The sequence below is a fragment of the Eutrigla gurnardus genome (assembly GCF_963514095.1).
Source record: "Eutrigla gurnardus genome assembly, chromosome: 16".
NCBI classification, from domain to species: Eukaryota; Metazoa; Chordata; class Actinopteri; order Perciformes; family Triglidae; genus Eutrigla; species Eutrigla gurnardus.
This window is the reverse complement of record NC_139927.1, coordinates 3,289,926-3,317,916: the sequence shown is the minus strand read 5'-3', so window position 1 is coordinate 3,317,916 and position 27,991 is coordinate 3,289,926. Positions and strand designations below refer to the sequence as shown.

Genomic DNA, 27,991 nt, shown 5'->3' with positions numbered 1-27,991 from the left:
ATAATACAAATACATAACACCACCTGACATTTCTTAAAGATGGCCAAAGCTTTATGCTCCTCCTCTCTCTGTCCTGCTTGCTCCCCGTGGTTATCCTCTATATGAAGAAAACAACGACATGATTTTGTTCGAATGAACGGACGGTCAAGTTATGTTTTTTGGTTCAAATAAGAGGGCAGTCACCTCGCCCCATATTCAATAAGAGAAATGTTAACTATTCCAGTAAGATATTCCAGGTGAAACCTTGTAACCGGTCTATTTTGTGGCTATGTATGCCAGTTTATTTCCTATTATTTCCTATGATCAGCATGCATGCACTTTGAACTGTTTGATGGCACAGAGGAAAGCTCGGCATTATAATATCTATATCAGATTTAGACTCGGACTCAGATTCAGTTAATTTCTTTAATGGATTTTATTAGAATAAGAGTCAAACAAAAACAAAATTCAGAAACCTTGACAAGACAAACATTTAAAATATTGCACATGGAGCATGTTACTGCGCTTTACACATCTCCTCTTGCGTTGGAGACTTCGGGCACGAACTCTCCTTTCCGTCTGCACCGGCGGCTGCTTCAGCTTCTGTAACACAAAGAGACACTCAGGTCACATGATCCCATCCTGGTCTCAGTCAAGTCCATGAAAAGCATCAAATCCACCTCATTACAAGATTTTTTTCAGGATTTCTTCTTATTAATGTACAACGAACTGTGTTTCCGTCACCCATCAGTTTTTGTTTTACAACGAAAAAATAAAAATAAAAGAAACAAGAAAAATCTAGAAGTGACAAAATCTCAAAAATAATAAGTGAGAATTATCACATAAAACATAAATGATTATATTAATGGCAATTATTAGATAGCTTCTTTGAAGTCTGAGGTAAAGCAGTCAATCAGTCTTGATTCAGGTTTTAAGTCTGAGTGGACCCCCGGTGAAATCCCAACACCTCATGCTTCCGTTAGTAAACCCCTGTGGTTGATATTAGAGCGGTTACCCGTCTCTTCGTCTGGTGTTTCAGGAATATGGCAAACATCTGGCAAAACAAACAGCTCAGGTCTTTATGATGTTGAGACGTCGTTGACCATCACACAGGCAGGAGAACTTTACATGGAGCTCACCTGGAATGGTTCCGAGGCTGGAGTTGTCAAAGAACTGCATGCGATGGGTTCTGGACAGCAGCGCCGAGCTTCCGTCCCCGTCAAAGAATGGGCAACTGGGGCCGTCGAGCACGGAGACCTTGGGAGAGCCCAGGGTCATCCTGGGAGAGCCCAGGACATTCTTGGGAGTAACCAGAAACTTCTTGGGTGAGCTGATGAGGTATGAGTCGTCCGGGGTCATGGCCCTGACCCTCTTGGTGAGGGGGCGGGGCGACGAAGGCTTGTCCACCTCGGTCTTGCCCATCGTCCTCAGCTTGATGGCTCTGCTCTTCCACTTGCTGATCTCTTCCTGCTGACTGGACACCAAGCTGATGAGAGAGGACAGGATGTCAGAGAGTTCTCATAGACACAATAGACTCAGGGTGGACTCTTCCAAAGCGGGTTCATCTCACCGTCCCAGCTCTGCTATCTTCAGCTGAAGCTGTTTGACCTCCTCCTCCAGTTTGGTCTTCTCCAGCAGAATGCTGCTCTGATTCTTCAAACAGGAGGCAATAGTGCAGTAATCCACATTTAGTGTTGTGTTCAACATAACGAAGGCATCTTTGAAAATAAGAATCAATATTTGTTGACAGCTTCGGATTTTAATGTAAGAAACACCACATTTGTTATTACATGATGCAAACAGGCCAAATAATAGCTAGAAAAACAGACATGTTGTAAGTCAGACTTACCTTGACCTTTTCCTCACTCTGCTGGAGCTGCAGGACGAGTCGCTTGTTGTCCTGCAGCAGCGAGAGCTCCGTTTTCTTTGCAGAAAAGTTAATTGGAAAAATCATTAATAATATTAATTTTGTGTCCATCAAATGTGGTTTTTGTTTCTATTTGGCAATGAGCAGCTGGAACATCTGTAACTGGGAAAATTCGACCTCATTATAATTCTCTTTTTATTCTACATTTGGACAGTTTGGCACCATTATGTGAATGCTGAATTAGTGATTATGAGATTGTCAAATGTGGCTGCACCATTAGAATTGTCATACAATTGAGATGCCGTGCTGGCGACATGAAAGCTATTTTGTTTTGCATCAGAAGTACAGAAACCGCATGTGAAACCTTCAATGTCAATGGATGAAACAACACGAGTGAAGCTGAACTTTGTACAGCAATAACTGCTGCCTGCACTGCCTGTAATCATGGAGGCATAGCTCTTGCTATGGGATCAAGTTTAGAAGAGTAATAAGCTACTGGTCGTAGTTTTTGTCCAAAAGGCTGTTAGAACGCTAGTCAGGAATCCTTGTCTCGCGTCACGTTTGGATGAAAGGTTTTTTGTAGTCTGGGAGTGCTGATACTGATGTGCTCACTAAAACCTGTTTTAGTTGTTTAAAGGCCTGTTCTGCCTCCTGTGTCCAAATAATCTTATCCCCGGCTGCCATAGGCTGATCATAGATTAGACCCTGTAGTGGTTGTGCTAATTCAGCGTAATTAGCAATCCATTGCCTGCAAAAGCCTGTCATGCCTAAGAATGACATCATTTACTTTGTGACCTTGTTCAGCTAAAAAGTTCAGCAGTGCTAAAGTGTCTATTTTACAGTCAGCTTGAGTTTTTGAAGCCATCAGAATATCATCAACATACAATAGAATTTTGGTGGGTTAAATTTGGCTAAATTTGATGACATCGCCTGTGTGCTGTGTATGTGTGTGTGTGTGTGGGTGTGTGTGTGTCTCAGCATGACCTGTCCGTTGAGATAGCCACGCAGGTGATGATTCTCGGTTCCGGGGAGATGAGTCTCGATGCCGTCTGAGTCCTCTGCCTCTTGCCCCTCCTCCGCGTCCTCCTCCGGACCTGCAGCCTCTCACCCAATGTCCAGTTTTAGCAAACATCGTTCCTGTCTCTCGACCTGCTCCCCTCCGCGCCCCCTCCCTCCTTCTCCTCCTCTCTGCCATCCACCCCGCTTTCTCGGTGCACCCTCTCGGTAAAACACATTGCAATCACTCCTTCAATAATCACCATCATCATCAAAACAAAGTAGTCACTTATCTCCTCCTTTCCCTTGTTTCTGTGTATGTGATGAAATAAGAGGATTGAATGTCTTACCGCTACGGGTTTTACCCCCTTGTTCTGCGTCCCATGGGTGCCCTGGTATTTGCGGAGCGGAGGCATCTGGCGGTGCGGAGGAGGCCGGAACATGTGCCGGCCTGGGGTGGAGTGGAGGTGGCCGCAGATGAGGCTGATCCGGGTAGGGGGAGGGACAGGCGTCGGACCCAGAGTGACTTCGTCATCATCTCTCCGTTGTTCTCGGCGAGAATAAAGAACAGGATAAAGATTAGAACTTGTCTGTTTGTGTACTTCTTTTTCTTTTCACTCCTGCTCTAGTCTAATTTCCTTATCTTCCTGCTCCCAATCTCTTAGTTTCCTCCACATTTAGTCTTCCCCGAAACCCATATTTGGTTTTCCACAGCTTAAGATATTTGACGCTGTCTTTATCTTTTTCCTGCATATACTTTGAAACTCCTGTATATCACCTTCCGTGTTCCGGCCGCAACACGAATGGCTGTTACCCATTTTTATTTTATTTACACTGTATATCTAGTTCACCCTATCCTACTTTATTTTAAATAGGTTGTCACAAACAAATATAATAATAATAAGAAGAAAAACATACACGGCAGAAACTCACAAACAAATATAATACGAACGTGCTCAGCAAAAAACTAATGTTTGTCTTACCTGAATGATAGCGCTTTTTCCCTTTTTGTTAACTCAGGCGGCCTGGTGGATCAAAGTAGTTTACGTCGTTCCAAAGACGTGTTACTGGCCTCAAGACCCAGTACTTTGAGGTAGGGATCAAAGTAGGTCTCGTCGTTCCAAAGACGTACCTTATACTGTTCTCAGTTCTGTTTTTTTACTGACTTAGCAAGACTCCCTCCTAAATCAAAACTACCCGATAGGAGAATCCCTCCTCTCCCCCTTTTTTTTTTTTTTGTAACTGGTCGACTGTTGTCAACACAGTTCTCTGTGTCTTGCTAAATGAGTAGAAAAACCTTTTCACCCGATCTGGTAAAACTCTTTCTCGGCAAGTTGAGAATCCTGGATTGCCTTGTTGCTTCTCGGGCTTGTGGCCCCCGGACTTTAAACCGTGCAATCCTAGACAGCTTCGCAGCGCTTTTTGGGTCTCCCACCCCCTCAACGCTTTTCGGACCTAAGCCTAAGCCCCCCGGATTTTAAACCCCACGCTATTTTGGACCGTAGCCCCCGGACTTTAAACCTGGCTGTCTATTACTGGCACCAGACGCAGTCTTCGAGATCCCAGATCTCAGTTGTTTTACCAAATGGTGAAAATCCTCTCATTCAGGAATTTTGTGTTTGCCCAATTTGTTTTAGATGCCTCAGATTCCTCCTTCGTTCGGACCCCGTCACTGCTCTCCTCTCCAGCCGGGCCCGCCTTGCAAGGTGTTCAGGTCCGGTAGTTGGAGAAAAGAAACAGATATTGGGCCCCACGTTGGGCGCCAAATGTTAAAAGAATTTTTCCGTAAACTAATAAATTCACCCAAGGAGGAGATCAGAGACATAAGTAAAGTCGACGTCTGACTTTAATCTTGTACAAGAGGAGCAGTTACAATGCAACAACGTGTGAGGATGCTACAGAGGAAGTGCTCAAATCACTGTTGTGACTTGAGTCTTTTAAAGGCACAGGAGATGATGCGTCATCGACAGTTAATCTTCATGCAGAACAAGACATCATGACTACCAGGCCTCTGATAACATTTAGGTCAGCAATGGGGAGACTAAAGTAATAAACAGTTCAACACATAAAGCTGTAACCTGAACTAAGAAAACTTTAAGACATGAGGTTTTACAAAATTCTTATAACATTAGTGGCCAGGGGTCCTGTGGGGACAATATTACTGTCTTTGAATTGTAAGGCATTACACTACTTTTACATTACTTTTGCATTACTTTTTGCCAAAATAAAAGGAAATATGGATTTGGTGTTCTCAATAGAACTTCTTGTGTTCAATGCAGCTCATTACACAGCAGGAGGTGATGCTATGGCATAATGACTGAGCTAGGCTTAAGGCTAACAAAAGTACAATATAATGTCGCAGTTATGGCTCATGGTGCAATACATTTTATAATAGAAATACTGTAACTTTAGGTATTCATATTGAAATCAATAGAGCTAGAGCCTACTACTGTAGATAGTTAAAAAAGTCATGACAGGATACACAACCCTTTTTACATTTCTATCCCTTTATTTACTTAATTATAATGTTCTTCGTATCCAGTACTCGAGTTGTAAAAATAAATCATGGTGGATTTTAACTTTTAGGGACAGATCATTCGTGTTGATGACGCCGCATATTGATTATTGTTTAAGCACAAAGATAATGATTATATTCTATTACTCTAAAACAACATGCTATGGATATAGTATGGGTCAGATGCTTGGCCCCCAGGCTGGCATGGCTACCACTGCTCCTACATAGTTAGGGTCAATGCAGAGGACACATTTTCCCACAGGGTGCAAGTGCAACTTCATACTCATGACACCTATAAATCTATTGGGAATACATCTATTAAATGTTGAAACAAAACCTTACAAAACATTGTAAATGAACATGAATCTTCTCAAGTGTAGTTCATTTTAATTCAAGTACAAGAACAAATGGATTAAACAAATGTACCGTTTACAAAATCTGAAAATAATACATATAATACAAATAATACAAATACATAACACCACCTGACATTTCTTAAAGGTGGCCAAACAAAAGACAAAAGAGGGGAAGTAAAATGAATAACTGACCAGTTGGGGTTACATTTCCCCCTCTTGGAAAAAGTAGTATCTATTTAAAATGATCAAACCTGTTCCTCCTCCAGCTTTATGCTCCTCCTCTCTCTGTCCTGCTTGCTCCCCGTGGTTATCCTCTATATGAAGAAAACAACGCGCTATCAAGTTATGTTTTTTGGTTCAAATAAGAGGGCAGTCACCTCGCCCCATATTCAATAAGAGAAATGTTAACTATTCCAGTAAGATATTCCAGGTGAAACCTTGTAACCGGTCTATTTTGTGGCTATGTATGCCAGTTTATTTCCTATTATTTCCTATGATCAGCATGCATGCACTTTGAACTGTTTGATGGCACAGAGGAAAGCTCGGCATTATAATATCTATATCAGATTTAGACTCGGACTCAGATTCAGTTCATTTCTTTAATGGATTTTATTAGAATAAGAGTCAAACAAAAACAAAATTCAGAAACCTTGACAAGACAAACATTTAAAATATTGCACATGGAGCATGTTACTGCGCTTTACACATCTCCTCTTGCGTGGGAGACTTCGGGCACGAACTCTCCTTTCCGTCTGCACCGGCGGCTGCTTCAGCTTCTGTAACACAAAGAGACACTCAGGTCACATGATCCCATCCTGGTCTCAGTCAAGTCCATGAAAGGCATCAAATCCACCTCATTACAATATTTTTTTCAGGATTTCTTCTTATTAATGTACAACGAACTGTGTTTCCGTCACCCATCAGTTTTTGTTTTACAACGAAAAAATAAAAATAAAAGAAACAAGAAAAATCTAGAAGTGACAATCTCAAAAATAATAAGTGAGAATTATCACATAAAACATAAATGATTATATTAATGGCAATTATTAGATAGCTTCTTTGAAGTCTGAGGTAAAGCAGTCAATCAGTCTTGATTCAGGTTTTAAGTCTGAGTGGACCCCCGGTGAAATCCCAACACCTCATGCTTCCGTTAGTAAACCCCTGTGGTTGATATTAGAGCGGTTACCCGTCTCTTCATCTGGTGTTTCAGGAATATGGCAAACATCTGGCAAAACAAACAGCTCAGGTCTTTATGATGTTGAGACGTCGTTGACCATCACACAGGCAGGAGAACTTTACATGGAGCTCACCTGGAATGGTTCCGAGGCTGGAGTTGTCAAAGAACTGCATGTGACGGGTTCTGGACAGCAGCTCCGAGCTTCCGTCCCCGTCAAAGAATCTACTGGGGCCGTCGAGCACGGAGACCTTGGGAGAGCCCAGGGTCTTCCTGGGAGAGCCCAGGGTCTTCCTGGGAGAGCCCAGGACATTCTTGGGAGTAACCAGAACCTTCTTAGGTGAGCTGATGAGGTTGGAGTTGTCCGGGCTCATGTCCCTGACCCTCTTGGTGAGGGGGCGGGGCGACGAAGGCTTGTCCACCTCGGTCTTGCCCATCGTCCTCAGCTTGATGGCTCTGCTCTTCCACTTGCTGATCTCTTCCTGCTGACTGGACACCAAGCTGATGAGAGAGGACAGGATGTCAGAGAGTTCTCATAGACACAATAGACTCAGGGTGGACTCTTCCAAAGCGGGTTCATCTCACCGTCCCAGCTCTGCTATCTTTAGCTGAAGCTGTTTGACCTTCTCCTCCAGTTTGGTCTTCTCCAGCAGAATGCTGCTCTGGACCACCAAACCTCTGGGGTTGGTGAGTCTGGCGTGAAGGTCCTCACCCTGCAGGACTGAATTAAACCCCAGTGTTAGTATCTATTAAAACACGTGTCCTCTTTAAATGCTGCATTCGGGCCCGTGTCCACACAGAACATCCGCACGGCGCCGGGGAACGCTTCATTGCAGATGAACTGAACTTCTCAACGATTATCTCATTTAACACCACACTCAATAAAATCCAACCCTCTCACACCACTCAAACCGTCTCTACAAGCTGCAGCCTGGCAGTCAGTCACCAGGGCAACACGGTTGCTGATAACGTGATTTCCTTCCCGTTTGTTGTTATTGTGGCGTTGTGACATTGAGCACTTCTATTATTAAACCTTTGTTTATGAGATAGCAGGTGGAATTAACCTGAAGCGGACTATATTTCCATGAAAATCTACAACGAGACACAAGCAGACTTACTGGACTCCTCTCCTTCCTGCTGCGATCTCCTGAAGGCCTCCTTCAGCTTCCTCACCGCCTCCTCCTTCTCTCTGATCAGTGAGCTCATCCTGCGGATCCTGAGGAGGACAGACGGACGGTCAGAGCAGGCATGTCGTAGGACGAACAGACACCGACAACACGATGAATAAAGACCAGTAACAAAACGAAACAGCTCTTACTCTTGTTTGTGTTGATCAGATGCCGAGCCCAGCTCCATCTCCATTTTCGACACCGTAGCCCGGAGTTTCCCCAGCTCAGCAGCACTGGGTGATGTGTTTTTCTAAAAGAAAACCCACAAATATGATATATTATCGCTGCTCCGTGATTTAAACTGGATCCACTGCTGCTCCCTGATAATAGAGGCTGCTCTGGGGCCTGAAAATGAGATGCGTGGATGAACCTGAGACTCCCGCAGTTTGCACCGGAGGGTTTGGATGGCGCTCTCCTTCTCCTCGACCTTTGCTCGGGTGTCCTGCAGCTCCGTCTCCTTCTCCTCGACCTTTGCTCGGGTGTCCTGCAGCTCCGTCTGCAGCAGCTGTGTGGCCCGTTTTTGGTTGGACACCCTGTTGCTGGCTTTGAGCTGAGCGTCCTCCAGTTGCTCACATTGCACACCCAGAGCCTGAAAAAGAGAAGGAAACTCCCGTCACCGTCTGCAAATCATCATTTTGAGATGAAAGACAAGCTACGCCACGTTAACCCATAAAAGCAATAATGTGTTATCTGTGATTCTCAGCCCTTTAACAACAGCTACGGTGGTTTCATTTTTCTTATTAAAAAGGCTCAGATATTTCCTAAAGCAGCCGATCACAGTCGTTTTTAGCAAACATTCTTCAAACAGGAGGAAATAGTGCATTAATCCACATTTAGTGTTGTGTTCAACATAACGAAGGCATCTCTGAAAATAAGAATCAATATTAGTTCTTTGTAATAAAATTTAAAAAAAAATTCAGATCTGCCGACAGCTTCGGATTTTAATGTAAGAAACCACATTTGTTATTACATGATGCAAACAGGCCAAATAATAGCTAAAAAACAGACATGTTGCACGTCAGACTTACCTTGACCTTTCCCTCACTCTGCTGGAGCTGCAGGACGAGTCGCTGGTTGTCCTGCAGCAGCGAGAGCTCCGTTTTCAGGGGAGCCGCCTCCAGCGCCTGCAGCAGCGTGGAGCTCTTACTTCTCTCCTCCCGGAGCTGAGAGTCGGCCCGAGCCTCCAGCTGCTTCAGCTCGTCACACAGGCCGTTGTGTTCCTCCACGAGTCCCTGCAGGAGTCGGGTACATAAGGTCTATATCAGACCGGCAGTAGCACTGCAACACTAGTAGTGATCAGGCTGCAGGTTGGAACCTGTTTGCATTCTCTGTTCCCGACCGGCTCATGAAAGCTGCTTCATTAGTGGTTTGCATTAGTAGTAATAAAAGCAGTATGATTGTGTGTTATATAAATGTAATTTGCGGTTCTGTTTCCAGGCACAGAAGCGTTCTGTCACACTGACTGTAGACATTTAATTCTCATGTCGCTCCATGGGAAGAAAACAAAAATCATGTTGTGGATTTTCTCTTTTTTTAATGATAAATTCTTGATTTTTGAGTTGATCACATAGCGCCAGTTTGCTCGCTGTGTTTGAGAGTGACAGGAGAGGGAAATAGAAGGTGGATTATTGCAGGCAATGTCCCTATAATCAAAATGTTAATAACTAAATAAGCTCTAAAGATTCCAACTGTTCAAAGTAGCGCTATATATTTTAAGTTACAACCAGTGTGTGTGTGTGTGCACCCATGTATCACTCTGCCTATCCGACCCCCGAGACCACATGAGGACTTGCATGAGTGTGAAGCTCTACCTGCAGAGTCATCTTCCTGCCGTTTGCCACGGCGGTTCTGTGGTCCAGCTCACAGCTCAGGATGGCGTCCAGCTCGCTGGAGCTGAACGGCTGCTTGGTGAGCACCGTCTGCAGCTGCTCCTCGAACCTCTCCTGGACTTCGAGCTCAGCAGAGAACTCGTTGCGGACAGACACAATCTTGGTGAAGAGCTTCCCCAAAATGTCGGCCATTTTCTACGAAAACAAAAGAGTCGGCATCAAGTCGGCGTACAGTGAGATACAGTGATCTCTTTTTATTCTACATTTGGACAGACTGGCACCATTATGTGAATGCTGAATTAGTGATTATGAGATCCTTATTGGAAAAGTTCCCATGAATGTTCAGAAAACCATCAGTGCATTATTTTTTTTAAATAATGTGCTGTAACTGTCCCGCAGCCCTCGGGGAGGCTTTGGTTTGCACTTTTAATGGCCCACCTCCCCCTGCAACGTCACTCCCGCCCCACATGGTCTCGAACAGGTTGAGCTCACCTGCAGGTAGAGATGCCTCTGCTCCAGCAGCTCGGTCAGCCTGTGGTCCCACAGCAAGGGGAAGTCCTCGTCTTTGACGGAGTAGCGGGGCGCCTGAGCTCTGCACAGCAGCACGTCCTGCAGACGCCTCTCCTCGAACACGGACAGATCCTTCTTCACCAGCTGCTCAAACACATCCGTGTAGCCCTTCGCTCGCACCTGTATGTGCTCCTGCAGAAATCACAGAGCAGGAGGTGAAAAGGATGATCGCCTGATTAAGAGAGGAAGTAGAATATAAGATGTATCCTCTACCATAATATTCCCCGCAGACTGGACCGACTGCAGCTGCAGCTTGCACACAGCGCTGTAGAGGTCCATGGTGGGTTTGGGGAGAGAGCTCCGCTGAGAGGGCTTCAGGGAACACTGCACTTCGTACTGAGCTGTGAAGTTAAACTTGGAACAAATGTCTATGATCTGCTGGAATTTTCCGAAGGTGTTCTGCAACGATAGGAGTTCAGGGGGATCAGAGTCACGTAGAAGCGTTGGCGTTCAGCTGCGGATTACTTCACGTGGTTTGGTTACCTGAAGCTGCCCTACAGAGTGCTGCAGCCATGACGACGGCGTCTCCTTGGCGCTCTGACCCACGCTGCTCTGCTGCTCTCTGAGTGCTGAGATGGTCGCGTACGCTTCACTGAGCAACTGAGAGGAGAAGAGAAACCTCATGTATGTTATATCAGTATTGCAATCTGTCCTTTCAGACGTTTCTGCAGACGCTCAAACTTGTTCTGAATGCTGACAAGAACCAATTATCTCATCTCTTTCTGCCACATATACACATAATGACACAGTTGAGGTTGCAGATATCTGGGAAATGTGTCAGCCAAGCACATCTCTTCTCTAATGTAGCAGATCTGTGGTTTTTTAATAAAAAACGAATGACTATTCAGATAAAAAGGACTGTTGACTGACCTGCTGTGAGGCATCGGCATCAACTTGAGCATGACTGAGCTGCTCCTTGTACATCTGAACCAGCTGCTCCAGCTGCTGCACCTGACGGCAACAACAGAAATAGTGACGGGGCATTCAAAACTCAGCAAACACGAATGTTAAAAGATGCATGGGGACACTTTCTAAAGCAAAAAAGGGATTGTTTTGTGGAAATACATCCCTCAGGGACAGATTTATTTAAAGCAAACTCTTTTCAGTATCTCTGTCTCTCCAAGAAGAGTATGCAAATGATGCATGTCTAGTTCTCCAATAACTCGACTACTATTGTATTCAATTATCATATCAACACTGCCATGTTTCTTTAACAAAGCTTCCTCCTGCTCACTTAAGAAGAATTCTAGGTTATTAAAACTTGTGTTAATATCATCCTCCAGTTTCACCTCCTAATAAAAGGCTACAGCTGGTGGACAAATCTCATGAACCAACTAAAATATTAATCTGTGGCCACACAAGAAACTATAAATACAGGGTTTTATGTGGATTAAATCGCAGTGAAGGAGTTGGACCTACTGTTTGTTGCAGCTTGGTCTCTTGTTCTCCACTCTCGGCCTGCTGCTGCGAGTTCAACTGCTCCTGCTCGCTCAGTTTCTCCTGGAGGGCTGAGATCTAACGTCGGGAGGAGATCATGAATTAACAGACCGGTCTCGGCGTGCCAATGTGCTTTATAGTTGTGCCAAATGTACCGTCTCCATCCTGTCCTCCAGCTGGGCTCTGAGCTGCTTCTCCTCCTGTCTCAGCCCCTCCAGTGTCTCCTGCAGCTGATCCCTCTCCTCGCTGAGAGACGTCACTCTCACCAGCAGCTTCTCCACCTCCTCCGTGGACGTCTGGAGGCTGGCCTCCTTCTCAGAGAGGAGACCGTCTCTCTCTGCTTCCATGCTCTCCAGTTTCTCAGTTAGAGTCTTCATCTGTGAGGAAGGGAGCCGTTAGACGGCTCATCTTTGAAAACAAGTTTCATATATTGCAAAGTTTTAGAAAGGTGAGGGATTGGACATGAACCTGTTGATCTAAAGAGCGTTCCTTCTCCTGAGACAGTCTCTGCAGGTCAGAGTTCATCTGCTTCTGTTCACACAGTTCCTCTTTGACTGACTTCACAAGATCTTGTGTTGTGGATGCCTTTAAAAAAATAAAATAAAAATCAGGAGCAGAGCAATTAGGGGAATGAGAAACTTGGCACTGTATTATAATTTAAAATATCCCAAAAGAAACAGGAATGCACAAAATAAGTCACTCAAAAGCAAAAGCACAAAGCAGCCAAAACATTTTTTTAATGAATGAAGCCAAGTCTCTTTGTGATGACCTCACCATATTCATGTTCTGCTGTTGAACATCTTCCAGCTGCCTCTTCTGCTCCGTCACAGTCAGGAGAGACATATTCAGCTGTGCAATCTGTTGGAGCAGACATGCTGCCATTATTCATCCTTAGGATATTTAAACGATCCAAAACACAGAAGATATTTTAAAATGCCACATAGTACGGAAAAATGGTCATATTGCAACGTCTTTGTATTTCAGAATCAAGAGAATGTTGTAAATGTGGCAACAAATAAAAGTAAATTGTCAATAACATTGACCTTTTATCCAGACCAAATAATCAAAATAAACTATAACAGCTGACAGTGTGTGTATTAGCATTGCTGTGCAGCCCAACAGTGGATGGTGTTGTATAGAAGTAAAGCTATTAGAGACAAACCTCCGCCTGCATGGCCTCCATCCTGTCCTCCAGCTGGGCTCTGAGCTGCTTCTTCTCCTGTCTCAGCCCCTCCAGTGTCTCCTGCAGCTGATCCCTCTCCTCGCTGAGAGACGTCACTCTCACCAGCAGCTTCTCCACCTCCTCCGTGGACGTCTGGAGGCTGGCCTCCTTCTCAGAGAGGAGACCGTCTCTCTCTGCTTCCATGCTCTCCAGTTTCTCAGTTAGAGTCTTCATCTGTGAGGAAGGGAGCCGTTAGACGGCTCATCTTTGAAAACAAGTTTCATATATTGCAAAGTTTTAGAAAGGTGAGGGATTGGACATGAACCTGTTGATCTAAAGAGCGTTCCTTCTCCTGAGACAGTCTCTGCAGGTCAGAGTTCATCTGCTTCTGTTCACACAGTTCCTCTTTGACTGACTTCACAAGATCTTGTGTTGTGGATGCCTTTAAAAAAATTAAAAAAATCAGGAGCAGAGCAATTAGGGGAATGAGAAACTTGGCACTGTATTATAATTTAAAATATCCCAAAAGAAACAGAAATGCACAAAATAAGTCACTCAAAAGCAAAAGCACAAAGCAGCCAAAACATTTTTTTAATGAATGAAGCCAAGTCTCTTTGTGATGACCTCACCATATTCATGTTCTGCTGTTGAACATCTTCCAGCTGCCTCTTCTGCTCCGTCACAGTCAGGAGAGACATATTCAGCTGTGCAATCTGTTGGAGCAGACATGCTGCCATTATTCATCCTTAGGATATTTAAACGATCCAAAACACAGAAGATATTTTAAAATGCCACATAGTACGGAAAAATGGTCATATTGCAACGTCTTTGTATTTCAGAATCAAGAGAATGTTGTAAATGTGGCAACAAATAAAAGTAAATTGTCAATAACATTGACCTTTTATCCAGACCAAATACTCAAAATAAACTATAACAGCTGACAGTGTGTGTATTAGCATTGCTGTGCAGCCCAACAGTGGATGGTGTTGTATAGAAGTAAAGCTATTAGAGACAAACCTCTGCCTGCATGGCCTCCATCCTGTCCTCCAGCTGGGCTCTGAGCTGCTTCTTCTCCTGTCTCAGCCCCTCCAGTGTCTCCTGCAGCTGATCCCTCTCCTCGCTGAGAGACGTCACTCTCACCAGCAGCTTCTCCACCTCCTCGCCGTGAGTCCGAGTGTCGGCCTTCCTCTCGGACCACAGACCGCCTGTCTCCGCTCGCACCTCCTCGAGCTCCGCGGTCAGCCTCCCAATCTGTCAGCAAAGAACGGAGACACATTCGTCATTTCAAACAATGACATAAGAAAATGTGTCTAAAATCAGCTGATCTATGAAGAGAGGTCGGCCAGCATTAGACAGCAGATTCCCTCTGTGTATTCTTTACGTATAAAAGTGAAGTCCTGCCTGATTTTGGAGCTCTTGCATCTGGAGGGTGATCTCTGCATCACTCCCACTGCTGGGTTTCTCCTGCAGCTCGGCCTTTTGACTGCTCAGCACGGTGATCTCTTCTTGTAGGACTCGGATCTTCTCCTGAGACGCCCTCAGCTCCTCCTGCTTCTCCATCATCTGAAAGAAAATGATCAGCAGATTAATCGATAGTGAAAATGATCAGTCGTTGCAGTCTAGATTTGGATATTTTGATATCACTCCAGTTAAAAGTAAAACAAATAATTGAAAGTCTAGTAGACAAACGTCTCCCAATAAAAAATTATTTTCCTGTGGAGGCGCTTGACTGAGTCTGCCCTAATCTGAACCGGAAATGACGTTGAATGTTTAGGGGAGAAAAATATAACTCACCAGTTCTACATTTTCTCGAAGGTCCGACTTCAAATGGCTCACCTCCTCCCGAGTTTTCTCCAGATGCTCCTCCAGCTGTTGGATCTGAAGCATAATGCAGGGAAACCTTTTTTACGTTTTAATTATGACTGTTATTGGACTTCTGTGCTGGTCACGGTTTGTCCATAACGAACACCATGTTCAAACATAAGGGTGTCCATCAGTGCACATGGCACCAGGACACCCTAGGCCGGAGGTCAATGATCGACTTCGTGGTTGTGTCATCTGACCTCCGGCCGTATGTTTTGGACACTCGGGTGAAGAGAGGGGCTGAGCTGTCAACTGATCACCACCTGGTGGTGAGTTGGATCCGCTGGCAGGGGAGGAAGCTGGACAGACTTGGCAGACCTAAACGCGTTGTGAGGGTCTGCTGGGAACGTCTGGTGGAACCCTCTGTCAGGGAGGTCTTCAACTCCCACCTCCGGGAGAGCTATGACCAGATCCCGAGGGAGGCTGGGGACATTGAGTCCGAATGGACCTTGTTCTCTGCTTCCATTGTTGACGCGGCTGTTCGAAGCTGTGGCCGTAAGGTCTCCGGTGCCTGTCGTGGTGGCAATCCCCGAACCCGGTGGTGGACACCGGAAGTAAGGGATGCTGTCAAGCTGAAGAAGGAGTCCTACCGAACCTGGTTGGCTCGGGGGACTCCCGAGGCAGCTGACGGGTACCGGCAGGCCAAGCGTGCTGCAGCACGGGCGGTCGCTGAAGCAAAAGTTCGGGTCTGGGAAGAGTTCGGGGAGGCCATGGAGGAGGACTATCGGTCTGCCTTGAGGAAATTCTGGCAAACCATCCGGCGCCTCAGGAAGGGGAAGCAGCCCTCCACCAACACTGTTTACGGTGGAGGTGGGGAGCTGCTGACTTCGACTGGGGATATCGTCGGGCGGTGGAAGGAATACTTCGAGGATCTCCTCAACCCCACTGACACGTCTCCCATTGGGGAAGCAGAGGCTGGAGACTCAGAGGTTCATCCACCCATTACACGGGCTGAAGTCACCGAGGTAGTTAAGAAGCTCCCCGGTGGCAAGGCACCAGGGGTGGATGAGATCCACCCTGAGTACCTCAAGTCTCTGGATGTTGTGGGGCTGTCTTGGTTGACACGTCTCTGCAACATCGCGTGGAAGTCGGGGACAGTGCCTCTGGACTGGCAGACCGGGGTGGTGGTCCCTCTATTCAAAAAGGGGGACCGGAGGGTGTGTTCCAACTATCGGGGGATCACACTTCTCAGCCTCCCCGGGAAAGTCTATTCCAGGGTGCTGGAAAGGAGAATTAGGCCGATAGTCGAACCTCGGATTCAGGAGGAACAATGCGGTTTTCGTCCTGGCCGTGGAACACTGGACCAGCTCTATACCCTCCGCAGGGTGCTCGAGGGTTCATGGGAGTTTGCCCAACCAGTCCACATGTGTTTTGTGGACTTGGAGAAGGCATTCGACCGTGTCCCTCGTGGCATTCTGTGGGAGGTACTTCGGGAGTACGGGGTCGGGGGCCCTCTGCTAAGGGCTGTTCGGTCCCTGTATGACCGGAGTAGGAGCTTGGTTCGCATTGCCGGCAGTAAGTCAGACCTGTTCCAGGTGCATGTTGGACTCCGGCAGGGCTGCCCTTTGTCACCGGTCCTGTTCATTATTTTTATGGACAGGATTTCTAGGCGCAGCCGTGGGCCGGAGGGGATCTGGTTCGGGAGCCACTGGATTTCATCCCTGCTTTTTGCGGACGATGTGGTCTTGTTGGCTCCTTCGAGCCAGGACCTCCAGCATGTCCTGGGGCGGTTTGCAGCCGAGTGTGAAGCAGCCGGGATGAGGATTAGCACCTCCAAATCTGAGGCCATGGTTCTCGACCGGAAAAAGGTGGCTTGCTCCCTCCAGGTCGGGGGGGAGTTCCTGCCTCAAGTGGAGGAGTTTAAGTATCTTGGGGTCTTGTTCACGAGTGAGGGAAGGATGGAACGTGAGATTGACAGGCGGATCGGTGCAGCGGCTGCAGTAATGCGGTCGCTGTATCGGTCCGTCGTGGTAAAGAGAGAGCTAAGCCGAAAGGCAACGCTCTCGGTTTACCGGTCAATCTACGTTCCTACCCTCACCTATGGTCATGAACTTTGGGTCATGACCGAAAGAATAAGATCCCGGATACAAGCGGCCGAAATGAGCTTCCTCCGCAGGGTGGCGGGGCGCTCCCTTAGAGATAGGGTGAGGAGCTCCGTCACACGGGGGGGAACTCGGAGTAGAGCAGCTGCTCCTCCACATCGAGAGGAGCCAGTTGAGGTGGCTCGGGCATCTGTATCGGATGCCCCCTGGACGCCTCCCTCGGGAGGTGTTCCAGGCATGCCCCACCGGGAGGAGACCCCGAGGAAGACCCAGGACACGCTGGAGTGACTATGTCACCCGGCTGGCCTGGGAACGCCTTGGGGTCCTCCCGGAGGAGCTGGGGGAAGTGTCCGGGGAGAGGGAAGTCTGGGCGTCCCTGCTCAGGCAGCTGCCCCCGCGACCCGGTACCGGATAAGCGGAAGAAAATGGATGGATGGATAATTATGACTCAGAGGGGAGACGTTGAAATGGGTTCATGTCCAGGATGTGAAGGTTCTTTGTTCATACAAATACCCCGAATAAGTAAAACGACACTAAAGATGTGAAATGAAGATGAGCGAGGTGACATGATCTGACCTGCAGGAGTCGTTCAGCCTCCTGCTCCTCTTTCAGCGACTGAGGCTCGGAGCTGAGCTGCTGCTGCTGCTGCATCTCACACTGCATCTGAACCACAGAGACACAACCACATGAGCTCAGGCCTTTTCCCCAGATTCATGGAATTGTCGCCATTCATAGGGTATTCGTTTACAGACTTTGAATGTTGTTTAGTGAACTGAATCATTTGCAGAGCTTTAACGTGGCAGCAAACAACCATTTGCTCTGTAAAGATAGTGGCGTCTACCGGAGCAGAATGAAGTCTCTCTCTCGCCCTCTGTGCGTGTTGTAATGCTGGCTTCTATGTGCTTTGCTTACACAGCCGTACGTGGGTTTTTTGCGTTTGTTTTATTTACACACATGTAAATGTAAAGGCCGCAGCAAGTTCCCCTCCCCCAAAGAAACCAGATTTCAGTGAGAAAGCCCGCGATTTAGGGGTATCTCAATTCACAGGATTCAGCCAACGCTCTTACCGTCTCCATCCTGTCCTCCAGCTGGGCTCTGAGATGCTTCTTCTCCTGTCTCAGCCCCTCCAGTGTCTCCTGCAGCTGATCCCTCTCCTCGCTGAGAGACGTCACTCTCACCAGCAGCTTCTCCACCTCCTCGCCGTGAGTCCGAGTGTCGGCCTTCCTCTCGGACCACAGACCGTCTCTCTCCGCTCGCACCTCCTCGAGCTCCGCGGTCAGCCTCCCAATCTGTCAGCAAAGAACGGAGACACATTCGTCATTTCAAACAATGACATAAGAAAATGTGTCTAAAATCAGCTGATCTATGAAGAGAGGTCGGCCAGCATTAGACAGCAGATTCCCTCTGTGTATTCTTTACGTATAAAAGTGAAGTCCTGCCTGATTTTGGAGCTCTTGCATCTGGAGGGTGATCTCTGCATCACTCCCACTGCTGGGTTTCTCCTGCAGCTCGGCCTTTTGACTGCTCAGCACGGTGATCTCCTCTTGTAGGACTCGGATCTTCTCCTGAGACGCCCTCAGCTCCTCCTGCTTCTCCATCATCTGAAAGAGATTACCGTGGCGTGAGTGTACAGGTCAAGATCTCTTCTGTGCAAAGTCATTAAAAGGAAATGTACAACAACAACAACAATCTCCAATAAACAAACAGGGAATGGATCAAAGTTATGAATCGAGTTATTGGAAAAGTTTAGAAATAGTAGAAACTCTTACAAGTGTTTGGAGCTCCTCTATCTCTCCATCCCGTTTGGATGCCTGTGTCGTCTCCAGCTGTTTGATCCGCTGCTTCTGTTGGCGGTTCTTCTCCAGAGCCGTCCTCAGCTCGTCCTGATTCTCAATCATCTGTTTGGTAAAAAAAATACAACATATCTTGTTTGATATATATGACATGGACAGCAGGTCTCCCAACACGGCTAATGGAAAGGAATGCGTTTTAAAAATCTGACATGATAACTCACCATCTCCACATTCTCCCGCACGTCCATCTGGAGCTGGTCTCTCTCTGCAGTGAGAGTCGTAACGGCAGAGAGCAGCTTCTCCACCTCCGCTGCAGAACTCTTCTGCTCAGAGAGGACTTTGTCTTTGTCGTCTCGCACACACTGAAGTTCCTGTGACAGACTCAGCATCTGTCGGGAAGGTGTTCAACGAACAATCAGAACGCTGACAATGAAGGATGAGCTCAGAAAAAACAAACAAACGGATCCGTTTCACTGACATTTTCCCCCAGATCAGACTCCTTCTGCTCGTAGAGTTTCACCACCTCGGAGTTCTCGTGCCTCTGCTGTTGGAGCTCGTCTTGAAGAGACTGTATCAGAACTTGTGTCTCTGCAGCCTGAAAATAAGGGACAAAATCAGAATAACTCAAGGCAACATCTGGAGAAGAGGTGACATTCAGTAAGGGCTGTGAAGCGATTCAGGCCACTAAACTGAACAAACAGAATTTCAGAAAGAATATTTGAGAAACATTCAAAACAAAGAACCTTATCAATAAAAAAAAAAATGAACTTGATGCAATGAATGGCTTTTTGATGTTGTCTTGGTGAGAGGATGAGACCGCTAATTCATCAAGTGTGGGAGATATTTACAGGTAAATGAACAAATAGCAGCGCTGACACTCACCCTCTCCCTGTTTTCCTGAAGGTCCCTGCTGAGCCGGTCTCTCTCTGCGCTGACAGAAGAAAGCAGCGTCTCCACCTTCTCTGCAGAACTCTTCTGCTCAGACAGGAGGACGTCTTTCTCAGCTCGCACACACTGCAGCTCTTCAGTCAGCTGATTCAGCTAGACATATCCCAATAAAAAGTTTAAAAATTGAGGTTCACGTTTATGGCATCAACGCTTCATTAGTTTTCAATGTAACAACACCAAATAACCAGAGAAAAAGAGCACAGTAAAAGTCTCTGACTGAAGGAATGTCATGTCTGAGTCTTAAATAATCCAACAATTAAGTTAAGGTAACTATTGCTGGCCAGCACTGAGAGGATCAGGAAAAGCTTCCCCCCACAGGTCTCTAGAAGCCTAAACCTAGGACCCCTTCTCAATCTGACACCCGAGGGGACATCTGAGGACTCACCTGCTTCATCAAATCGTCCACCTTCTCTGGGAGAGCCCGGAGAGAGGCGAGCTCCTCCTGCTGAGCTCTGAGGGCTCCTTCTGCTTCACGACACCCAGTCAGCTCTCTGTTCAGCTGGGCCACCGTTCTCTCCAGCTCCATGTTGTCCAGCAGGTCTGGAAGCAGAGAACATCTCCTACAACTCATCTGATTTCACAGCGTCACGTCACATGAAACACCCCGATGTTTAAAAACCTACTCTTGGGAACTTTCCCGTCGAGGAGAGCGGTGAGCTTGCTGTTCTCGTCGAACGCCACGTTCAGCTCTTTTTGGAGATCGCTCTGCATCGTTCTGTAGCGCGACTTCTCCGTCTCCAGCTGAAAGCGGAGGCTTCTCACCTCAGCGTCCATCTTCTCATAGCTGACATTGAGATTTACCTGGAGGTGATGACGACAAGAAACATTAAATAAAAGAAACATGTCACTGTATCACCGAGCTTCTTAAGCCTCCATTTGCTGTTGAAACCAACTCGTATGTGATTTTAGTAGAATTCAAAAGCTAAACTGCATCATAATAACTTGATCTGGGTGTAAAACACTGTGACGGCACAGAAAACATCAGGGAGTAAAGTGTGGCTCGATCAGTCATTGGAGTCATTTTTGTTTTCATTTTCACTCCATGTAGCGCTGATGATGCAGGATGACAAAAACAGTCCAACGAATGACTTGACATAAGTCATTATGAATGCGAACAGCACTAGAACTTCAACTAAACCATGTCAAATATGGGTTATATCTTGTTACGTAAATTGAGATATGACAGGAAACAAACAGCCTTGATGGGATTTGAAGCAAACAAATATTCAAATTCAACAATCGGTGCTTACAGATTAAAGCTGCAAAACAGTCCATTCACCTTTGGGCTCAAACATTACAAAAGAGTGTGTGTGTGTGTGTCCCACGTACATTCATCTCCTCCGTGGCGATGTGTTTGCTGCGCAGGACGGCCCACTCCTTCTTCGTATCTCTGCTGAGCCCCTCGGCATCATCGAGAGAGCGGCGGAGCTTGGCCACCTCCTCCACCAAGTCCTTCCCGCTCTGCGAGGAGGCAACGTGACACAATTGGTTATAACGCTGGTGTTTATCATCTGGGCTCGTAGTTTAGTAGCAGAACTCTGGCTTACTGGGATTTTACAAATGATAGGACAACAATTACAAATACATACCATTCTCTGAAGTTCCTCTGCAAACTCAGTTTTCTTCTTCAGCTCCTCAGACAGAGTTTCTAGTTTGTTCTTGAAAAACAAACAAACATATAAAATGAATATTAAACAAAACTGCTTCAATTTTAAAGGCCTGGCTTGTAATTATATGGATTCTAAACATCGGACATTTCAGAATCAACCACTTTTCACTAAATATCCCAACATTAACTGGACTGAAAAGTGTAGTCTGTGAGGTCCACTAAAGATGTAAAAGTGAGGTGAAATATGATTTGTGTAAACTGCGAGTGACTCAGAACACTTGAGATACATCTTCAGATTTAAATCAACCTGAGGTCTTACCTGCAGCTCCAAGCGTTGGAGTTCAGAGGACTCTACGGTCTCCTTCAGCTTACAGATTTCATTTCTCAACTCATCCTGTAAGATCACACAGACAACAGGAACAGTGTTAATAAACCCAAACCCAGTGGTCTCACTCTATCGCTGTAAGTGGAGTCGGAATGAAACAAAGCACCTCGAGCTCTTTCCTGAACTCCTCCTCCAGAAGTTTGAACTCGTCTAGATCGCGCTTCTCCTCCACCTTCTGTGACAGAGCGGTCTTCTCTTCCTCCAGACGTTCGGTCTGCTCTATGAACATCCCGAGCTCCTGTTCCAGATAGTCTCGCTCAGCAACCACCGAGTCCTGGAAACATACGATTTTACACAATAAAGGATATCCACCTGGAATAAGAGAAAAGTTCACACTCCCGCAGGAAGTCAGATCCATTAATGCAAGAGCAGGCTATCAAGACTGAAAATGGCATTATGTACATAAACAGGAGACGACAAGTTGTCCGTTTTCAGATGCAAAACAAGCTTGTGTTGAGTTAAAGCCACAGGTGCTCCATCAAGCCTTACCTTCTCTGAGGCTAAAGTTTCACACAGCTGGATGGTCTCTCCAAAGTCTTGTCTCATCTAGAAATCAAAGTATGAAGATAAATAAATAAATAAAACAAACGGCAAACACGTCCACACAGCCTTTATCTGAACTGCTCATCATACACAGGGTCACGTAACTGAGCATTTCTCTCCTTACTCAGGAGCGCAAGTAAACTTAAAACACAGCATACCTGTTTATCAGTGTCGCTCTGTTCTTCCAGCTGCGTCTCCAGCTCTGCCATTCTGACGTTCAACATCTGCACATGTTCCAGTGCCTGCTGTTTCTCCAGCGTCTCTGTCTGCAGCTGCAGCTCCAGTTCAGCCGCCCTCTGCTCTGCAGCCTGGATCTTCTCCAGTGCCTGCTGTTGCTGCTCGGACTCTGTCTGAAGCTCCAGCTCAGCCACCTTCTGTTCAGATGTCTGTATTATCTCCAGTGCCTCTAGTTTCTGCTGGGTCTCCGTCTGCAGCTGCAGCTCCAGTGCAGCCGCCCTCTGCTCTGCAGCCTGGATCTGCTGGGTCTCTGTCTGCAGCTGCAGCTCCAGTTCCAGTTCAGCCGCCCTCTGCTCTGCAGCCTGGATCTGCTGGGTCTCTGTCTGCAGCTGCAGCTCCAGCTCAGCCACCCTCTGTTCAGATGTCTGTATTTTCTCCAGTGCCTCTAGTTTCTGCTGGGTCTCCGTCTGCAGCTGCAGCTCCAGCTCTTCGACTCTGGCATCTAAAGTTTCTACCTTTGTCATGGCCTCCTCTTTATGTTGACTCTCCGTTTCTAGCTGTAGCTCCAGATTGGACACTTTGCCTGAGAGTTCATGCATGCAGTCTGGAGAAACAAAGTCTTTGGGACTGGGGAAAAAAAAAACAGGTATTAGATTTTAGAAACTTTCTTATGTTGCAGCCTGATGCTAAAATCATTCCAATTAATTCCCCCTACCTCATCAATTCTCAACCATGATAACAACCTGATACACCTGCCATCATTATGAAAGTGCCAAAATGCTCCAAAGTTACTGGGAAATGTATACATCAGACATCTTCCCACAGTTCAGCTGCCCTGTCAGTATTTAACTGGTAACTCTTAACCATAAACTGTGATACATCACCAACCTTTATGTTAATTTAACGGAGGCAAACAAAGCTCAAATTCATGATATAGTTGTTACACACCGTCATGGAGGGTATCAGAAGTTAAATGTGCTGCCTTTCAAGTGAAACCTCCAGTAACTGTTGGTTTAAAGACATTCACCTGTCTCCGAAGCTCCGCACTGTCACAGATGTCGGACTCATTTCCATTTCAGCTGAAGGCTCTTCAGGAATTTCCCAATGAGAGTCAAAGTCCTCATCGTCTGCGAGGACATATCGTGCATGCATTAAGCCAATTATCAGAGAAATGGTTAAGGTTAATTATCATTCCAGTGCATTTCCTTACATTCACTCAGCTCCATCAGACAGGAGCGGTCAGCTTTCCTCTTCCGAGTGGCCGATTCTGCAAAGCTGAGGTCGGACGAAGCGTCGGCGAATGCAGACGTGTGGGCAAGTCGGAGCATCTTGCCACCCCAGGTTACTCGGCGTTTTGGCATCTTAAACACAGGACAGGAGCCATTAAGACTGTGAAACTGAAGAGAAAGCTGTACCCTTAAGTACGGCATTATCTCGGCTCATATTTACCTTTCGAACAGGAACCAGGTTGGAACTAGTGACCAGTAGTTTGGTCAGGTTTCTGATCCTGTCCTCCTGTTCTCTCTGGAGCTGATCCTGTTCTTGGATCAGCTGGGACAGAAAATTCTTCTCTGTTGCTGTGGTCTGTGTGGCTGAAGAAACCTGGAGGATCATCCACAGTAGAATGTGTTGTTATAATAGGACTCGGAGCGATTGGCACAAAAAATAATGGCGTTGATACTTACATCATGAAGTCGTCGCTTGAGATCCACAATTTCATTGCGATATCTTTTGAGCAGAGCCCCTTCATCGGACACCTCCGTCACATGAGGGTCGTTCTTCATCTTCTTTGCAGTGCTGGCAAACTACGACAGAGAAACACTGTCTTCTTCAATTTCTCCGTCTCGTGTTTGGTCTAATACTTCACGTTTAAAATGTTCACATAGCTGCGCTTTCTGCACGGAAGAAATCCAACGGAAAGGCCTGCCGAGAGAAATATGTGTACGTCACTGACCTGCAGTGTGCTGAGCGTCTCATCTAGAGCGACGGGAGTGATGGTGCAGATGATGACTGTTTTAGCGTTTCCACCCAACGAGTTCTGCAGGATGCGGGTCAGCTTGCTGTCTCTGTAGTTGATGAAACCCCTAAAGAGAGAGAGAAACCGTCCTTGAATTAAAGATCAACACATAATAAGAGACTCTTAATTGCCATTTAATTTTGTTCCTGTTTCCCCAGTTTGTTTTCCTTTGTGTAAACATGAATTCCCAAATGAGGGAACCAAGGTTTGAGAAACAATATAAACCAGACAGTTATGGGATGTATGAGGAAATCAGAGAAATTATCACAAGCAGCAGCAAGTCGTCGTCTACTCACTTCTGGCTTTCGTCGGTCAGTTTCTTGATCACTTGGCCGAGTGTGAACAGGCTGCGATTGATATTGCATCCTTCTTTGAAACGTGCGCCTAGGACAGCAAAATGGATAAATTACTGTAAATTCAGTCTGTAGTTAACATAATACCAGACCTAGTCTGCATTTTATGTAACGTCACATGGTCTAAGGATTGAACTCCGCCTCACCTTCAGCTCCGGTTTGACTTGCTCTCTCAGATCCAGCGAGATCAACTAAATTCTGTTGGATCAATAAAAAGAATTGCTTATGAACAAAATGGTACAAACAGCAAAGATAACAAAGCAATCATTAAAAAAGCAGACTTACTAAATGAGACACAATAATGGCTCCATCTGCATTTTCACCTGTTGCCGGGTCGCTCCTTTCACGGCTCTCCAGGATCTAAGAGAAACAAAATCAGGAACACATTTCCACCAGAACCCCATATGTTACCGTGAGTGACGTCGTTGCTTACCATTCGGAAAATAGTGTGCGAGCGGCTGCTCCGCTCGTTCATCTTCGTCTTCCCGTAGTGACGGTTCTCTACAGGAGGCAGAAACACATTTCTTGTTACACACAGGCTGCGGTGCACATCCTGTCGGATCAGTCTCGTGTTCGATGATGTCTTACTTTCTCCTTTCCGAATCCAGGCCAGGGCTTGTGCAAGAGACGTAACCAGCTCCTCGGTCAGGTCAGCCACATAGATGTTTTTCTGTATGTTTTTCAAGACACAATCACAACGACCATGTTCAAAAACAACAGAAGGAAAGTACATCTTCTCAGTGGCTTTCAGGGCTCCTAGACTTTGAAGTTATAATCAATTCAATTACACCTTAAAAGGAGGGTTCTGCAGTGATTTGGTCAACAAAGTCACTGTATTGATATTATGTAGACCCCAAGCTACAATTATACTGGAATAACTAATCACCCCCAACCTAACACAAGACGACGTTATACAACCTCTTCGAAAGGCTGCCGAGTATTAAAAATGCCTTCGGCTTTCAGCTTGTGGTTTTGCCCTTGTGCCTTCAGAAAGACAAAAACCACCTCTATCTTCACAGCTTTGGTTGTTCATGTCATATAGTTTGCTTGCTTGCCGTTTTCCTCAACAAACAAAGGTTTCATAAAAGATGAGTTAGGATCAATATTATCTTTAACCCAATGCTAACAAATCTCTTCTCAAAACTTTGTATCTGCCAATTACAGAGTTAAATTCAATCTTTGAGATTCAGTTGGTTGTAACAGCAGTTACTTCAGATTAGATGGAGCACCATTGAACCCTAAACTCCTAAATAGCCCCCCCACTTACATTGATCGTCTCTCTGACTTCCAGGGGCTTTCTCTTGCAGCTGTCGACGAGCAGATCGCTCACAGTTTCGTTGTAGATTTCCATGTAAGAAACCCTCAGAAGGAACTCCTTCTCTGGAATCTTTTGGGGGCAAACAGAAGTAATTTGTAAAAATATATATATATTAAAAAAACAAAAACATGTGTCAAAAGGTGTGATATGTTTTACATTTTTAATAGTTTGGAAGACATCCTCCACAGCCAGAGGCATCACTCCTGGGAAACGATCACTCCCCATCATGGTAAAAGTCTTTCCAGAAGAAGTCTGACCGTAAGCAAATATGGTTCCTGTGAATTAAACACCGAATAGATATATTCACACACACACAATAAATACCAAGCAGATGCAGTCGGTGTGGGGAGCGTCACATTGAGACCACACAGGTCTGAAGGTTTTCCGTTTCCATTACATACCATTGTATCCCTCAACAGTGGAAACGACCAGAGGCTTTGCAATGCCCTGATACAGCTGATTGGTTGTTTCGTCTGAAGTGAACACTCGGTCTGTGAGGAAAGTGAATCTGCATTACATTTCTGTCCATATAATTATATACAAAATACCTAAAAAAGGAGCCAGAGAACACGTGCGGAAAAAACATACCAAAAATAAAGTTCTTAGTGGAGTTCCCATCATCGATCTGATGAATTGATTTCTTATCGGCTTCCCAAAACAGCTGGACGGGCTCCGAATTCTCCGATGCAGCGCTTTCCTCCCTGTGACAAGGAAACACAATCCAGAGACATACGTGGTGACATTAATTATGTTATTTAAATGTTATTGCTCTATTTTGCCAAGAACATCCATGATGATTCTATGGAGGTTTAAGTCGATTTGGTTGCATTTGTAAAGCATCTTTGAGCAACGGAAAACGTGCTTAAACCTATGTATGATTATTACTTTTTTATTATTAGCTTAAATTATTATTATTTAGTCGATCTACTGCAGACGGCTCGATTTATAACAACATATTTCCTCCTGTGATAAAGTATTTGGCCTGGGACAGTCAAAACCAAGGTTTGAAAAGTGCTTGGAATTAGAATTAAGTGCTTGAAAGTGCTTGAAATGTCTGTTCTATGTGATAACACACAGAAAAGCGCATCTCAATATTGGAGGGACTGAAAAGAGCATTTTCTGACATTTCTGCAAGAAAAATGACTTGATTATTAACAGTCCCAAAGAGGTCGAGGTGTAGCGGGATATTTGGTTCACTGCGTAACTTAGATCCTGTAAACTTTGCGTGGCGATGTCATTTAAATCGTTAATGAAGCAAAATGCTGATTTATTTTTAGTTGGTCAATTAGAGAATAACGACACGGATTGATTTCCAGTGACGTTACGTCAGTCGTGATCGCGGAGACCGTTAAGAATCCACGTTACCGGTAGATACATAGCGCTCATTTTTTAATGTCGGAAAATTAAACTTAAGACAAATTCTCAACATTAGCAACTTTAACGGTCAGTTAACATTAGCTTTAGCGCCAGGTATCTTGGCGTTATCTGACTTTTATCTATGCTAACGATGTAGTATAGCTTGTATTTTGGCTAGCGCTAGCTTCTGGCGAAAAAATAAATGAACATACCTCGCAATAAGCGGACGGACTCTGACGCAGACTTTAACAGCAGACTCTTCCGCCATTTCCCTGTTCGTTTGTGATAGTCACCCACCAAACATTAAATTAACCGCCGAACTGAAATAATTTTTTTCGTGAAACACGACTGGCGCGAGCGCACTCTTTCCCAAAAAAGTATCTTCTGCTTCCTCTGCTGTTTAAATTGGTCCCACTTTGTTTTGATTGGTGGACGTCATCGGGTGGACGGATCCATATTGGTTTGGTGGGGGGGGGGGGGGGGGGGGGAGAACGGCTGGGTTATGCTTTAGCGTTCTTAAATAAAATAAATAA

The 27,991-nt window shown here is 45.7% G+C and overlaps 1 protein-coding gene across 2 annotated transcripts; it reads right to left on the bottom strand.

Moving 5' to 3' along the window:
- Positions 1–376: 376 nt before the first annotated feature.
- LOC311027030 (uncharacterized protein) lies at positions 377–27,840 on the bottom strand. 2 transcript variants are annotated; one of them, XM_084030782.1, is made up of 53 exons: positions 27,671–27,840; positions 26,691–26,803; positions 26,504–26,593; positions 26,259–26,377; positions 26,052–26,171; positions 25,373–25,454; positions 25,218–25,285; positions 25,070–25,144; positions 24,931–24,982; positions 24,728–24,815; positions 24,369–24,498; positions 24,100–24,219; positions 23,864–24,016; positions 23,625–23,775; positions 23,442–23,541; positions 22,396–23,041; positions 22,184–22,240; positions 21,801–21,968; positions 21,629–21,703; positions 21,290–21,358; positions 21,030–21,161; positions 20,324–20,501; positions 20,086–20,240; positions 19,635–19,793; positions 19,231–19,347; positions 18,974–19,141; positions 18,729–18,857; positions 18,399–18,560; positions 18,027–18,248; positions 17,536–17,622; positions 14,849–14,932; positions 14,456–14,617; positions 14,072–14,305; positions 13,684–13,767; positions 13,380–13,496; positions 13,055–13,288; positions 12,667–12,750; positions 12,361–12,477; positions 12,048–12,269; positions 11,875–11,970; positions 11,326–11,406; positions 10,939–11,055; positions 10,669–10,854; positions 10,378–10,587; positions 9,868–10,080; positions 9,085–9,288; positions 8,427–8,645; positions 8,206–8,306; positions 8,006–8,103; positions 7,473–7,608; positions 7,139–7,388; positions 1,119–1,236; positions 377–582 (listed from the first exon to the last, which is right to left on the bottom strand). In XM_084030782.1, exons 1-53 carry the CDS (start codon positions 27,724–27,726, stop codon positions 497–499), a joined length of 7,494 nt encoding a protein of 2,497 aa, XP_083886908.1. In that variant the 5' UTR covers positions 27,727–27,840; the 3' UTR covers positions 377–496. The 2 variants fall into 2 exon arrangements, with proteins under 2 accessions (XP_083886908.1, XP_083886909.1); XM_084030783.1 differs by lacking the exons at positions 377–582; positions 1,119–1,236 and adding an exon at positions 6,345–6,489 and having other exon boundaries at positions 7,024–7,388.
- Positions 27,841–27,991: the final 151 nt, after the last annotated feature.

Bases quoted from the DNA above. Each gene is read 5' to 3' on its own strand.
- LOC311027030 (XM_084030782.1), bottom strand. From the start codon at position 27,726: ATGGCGGAAGAGTCTGCTGTTAAAGTCTGCGTCAGAGTCCGTCCGCTT. The intron at 13,768-14,071 runs GTTTGTCTCTAA...CTGCTCCAACAG, and splicing joins TGGAGGCCATGCAGGCAGAG to ATTGCACAGCTGAATATGTC. The intron at 583-1,118 runs GTGAGCTCCATG...TTTGTGTTACAG, and splicing joins CAGCCTCGGAACCATTCCAG to AAGCTGAAGCAGCCGCCGGT.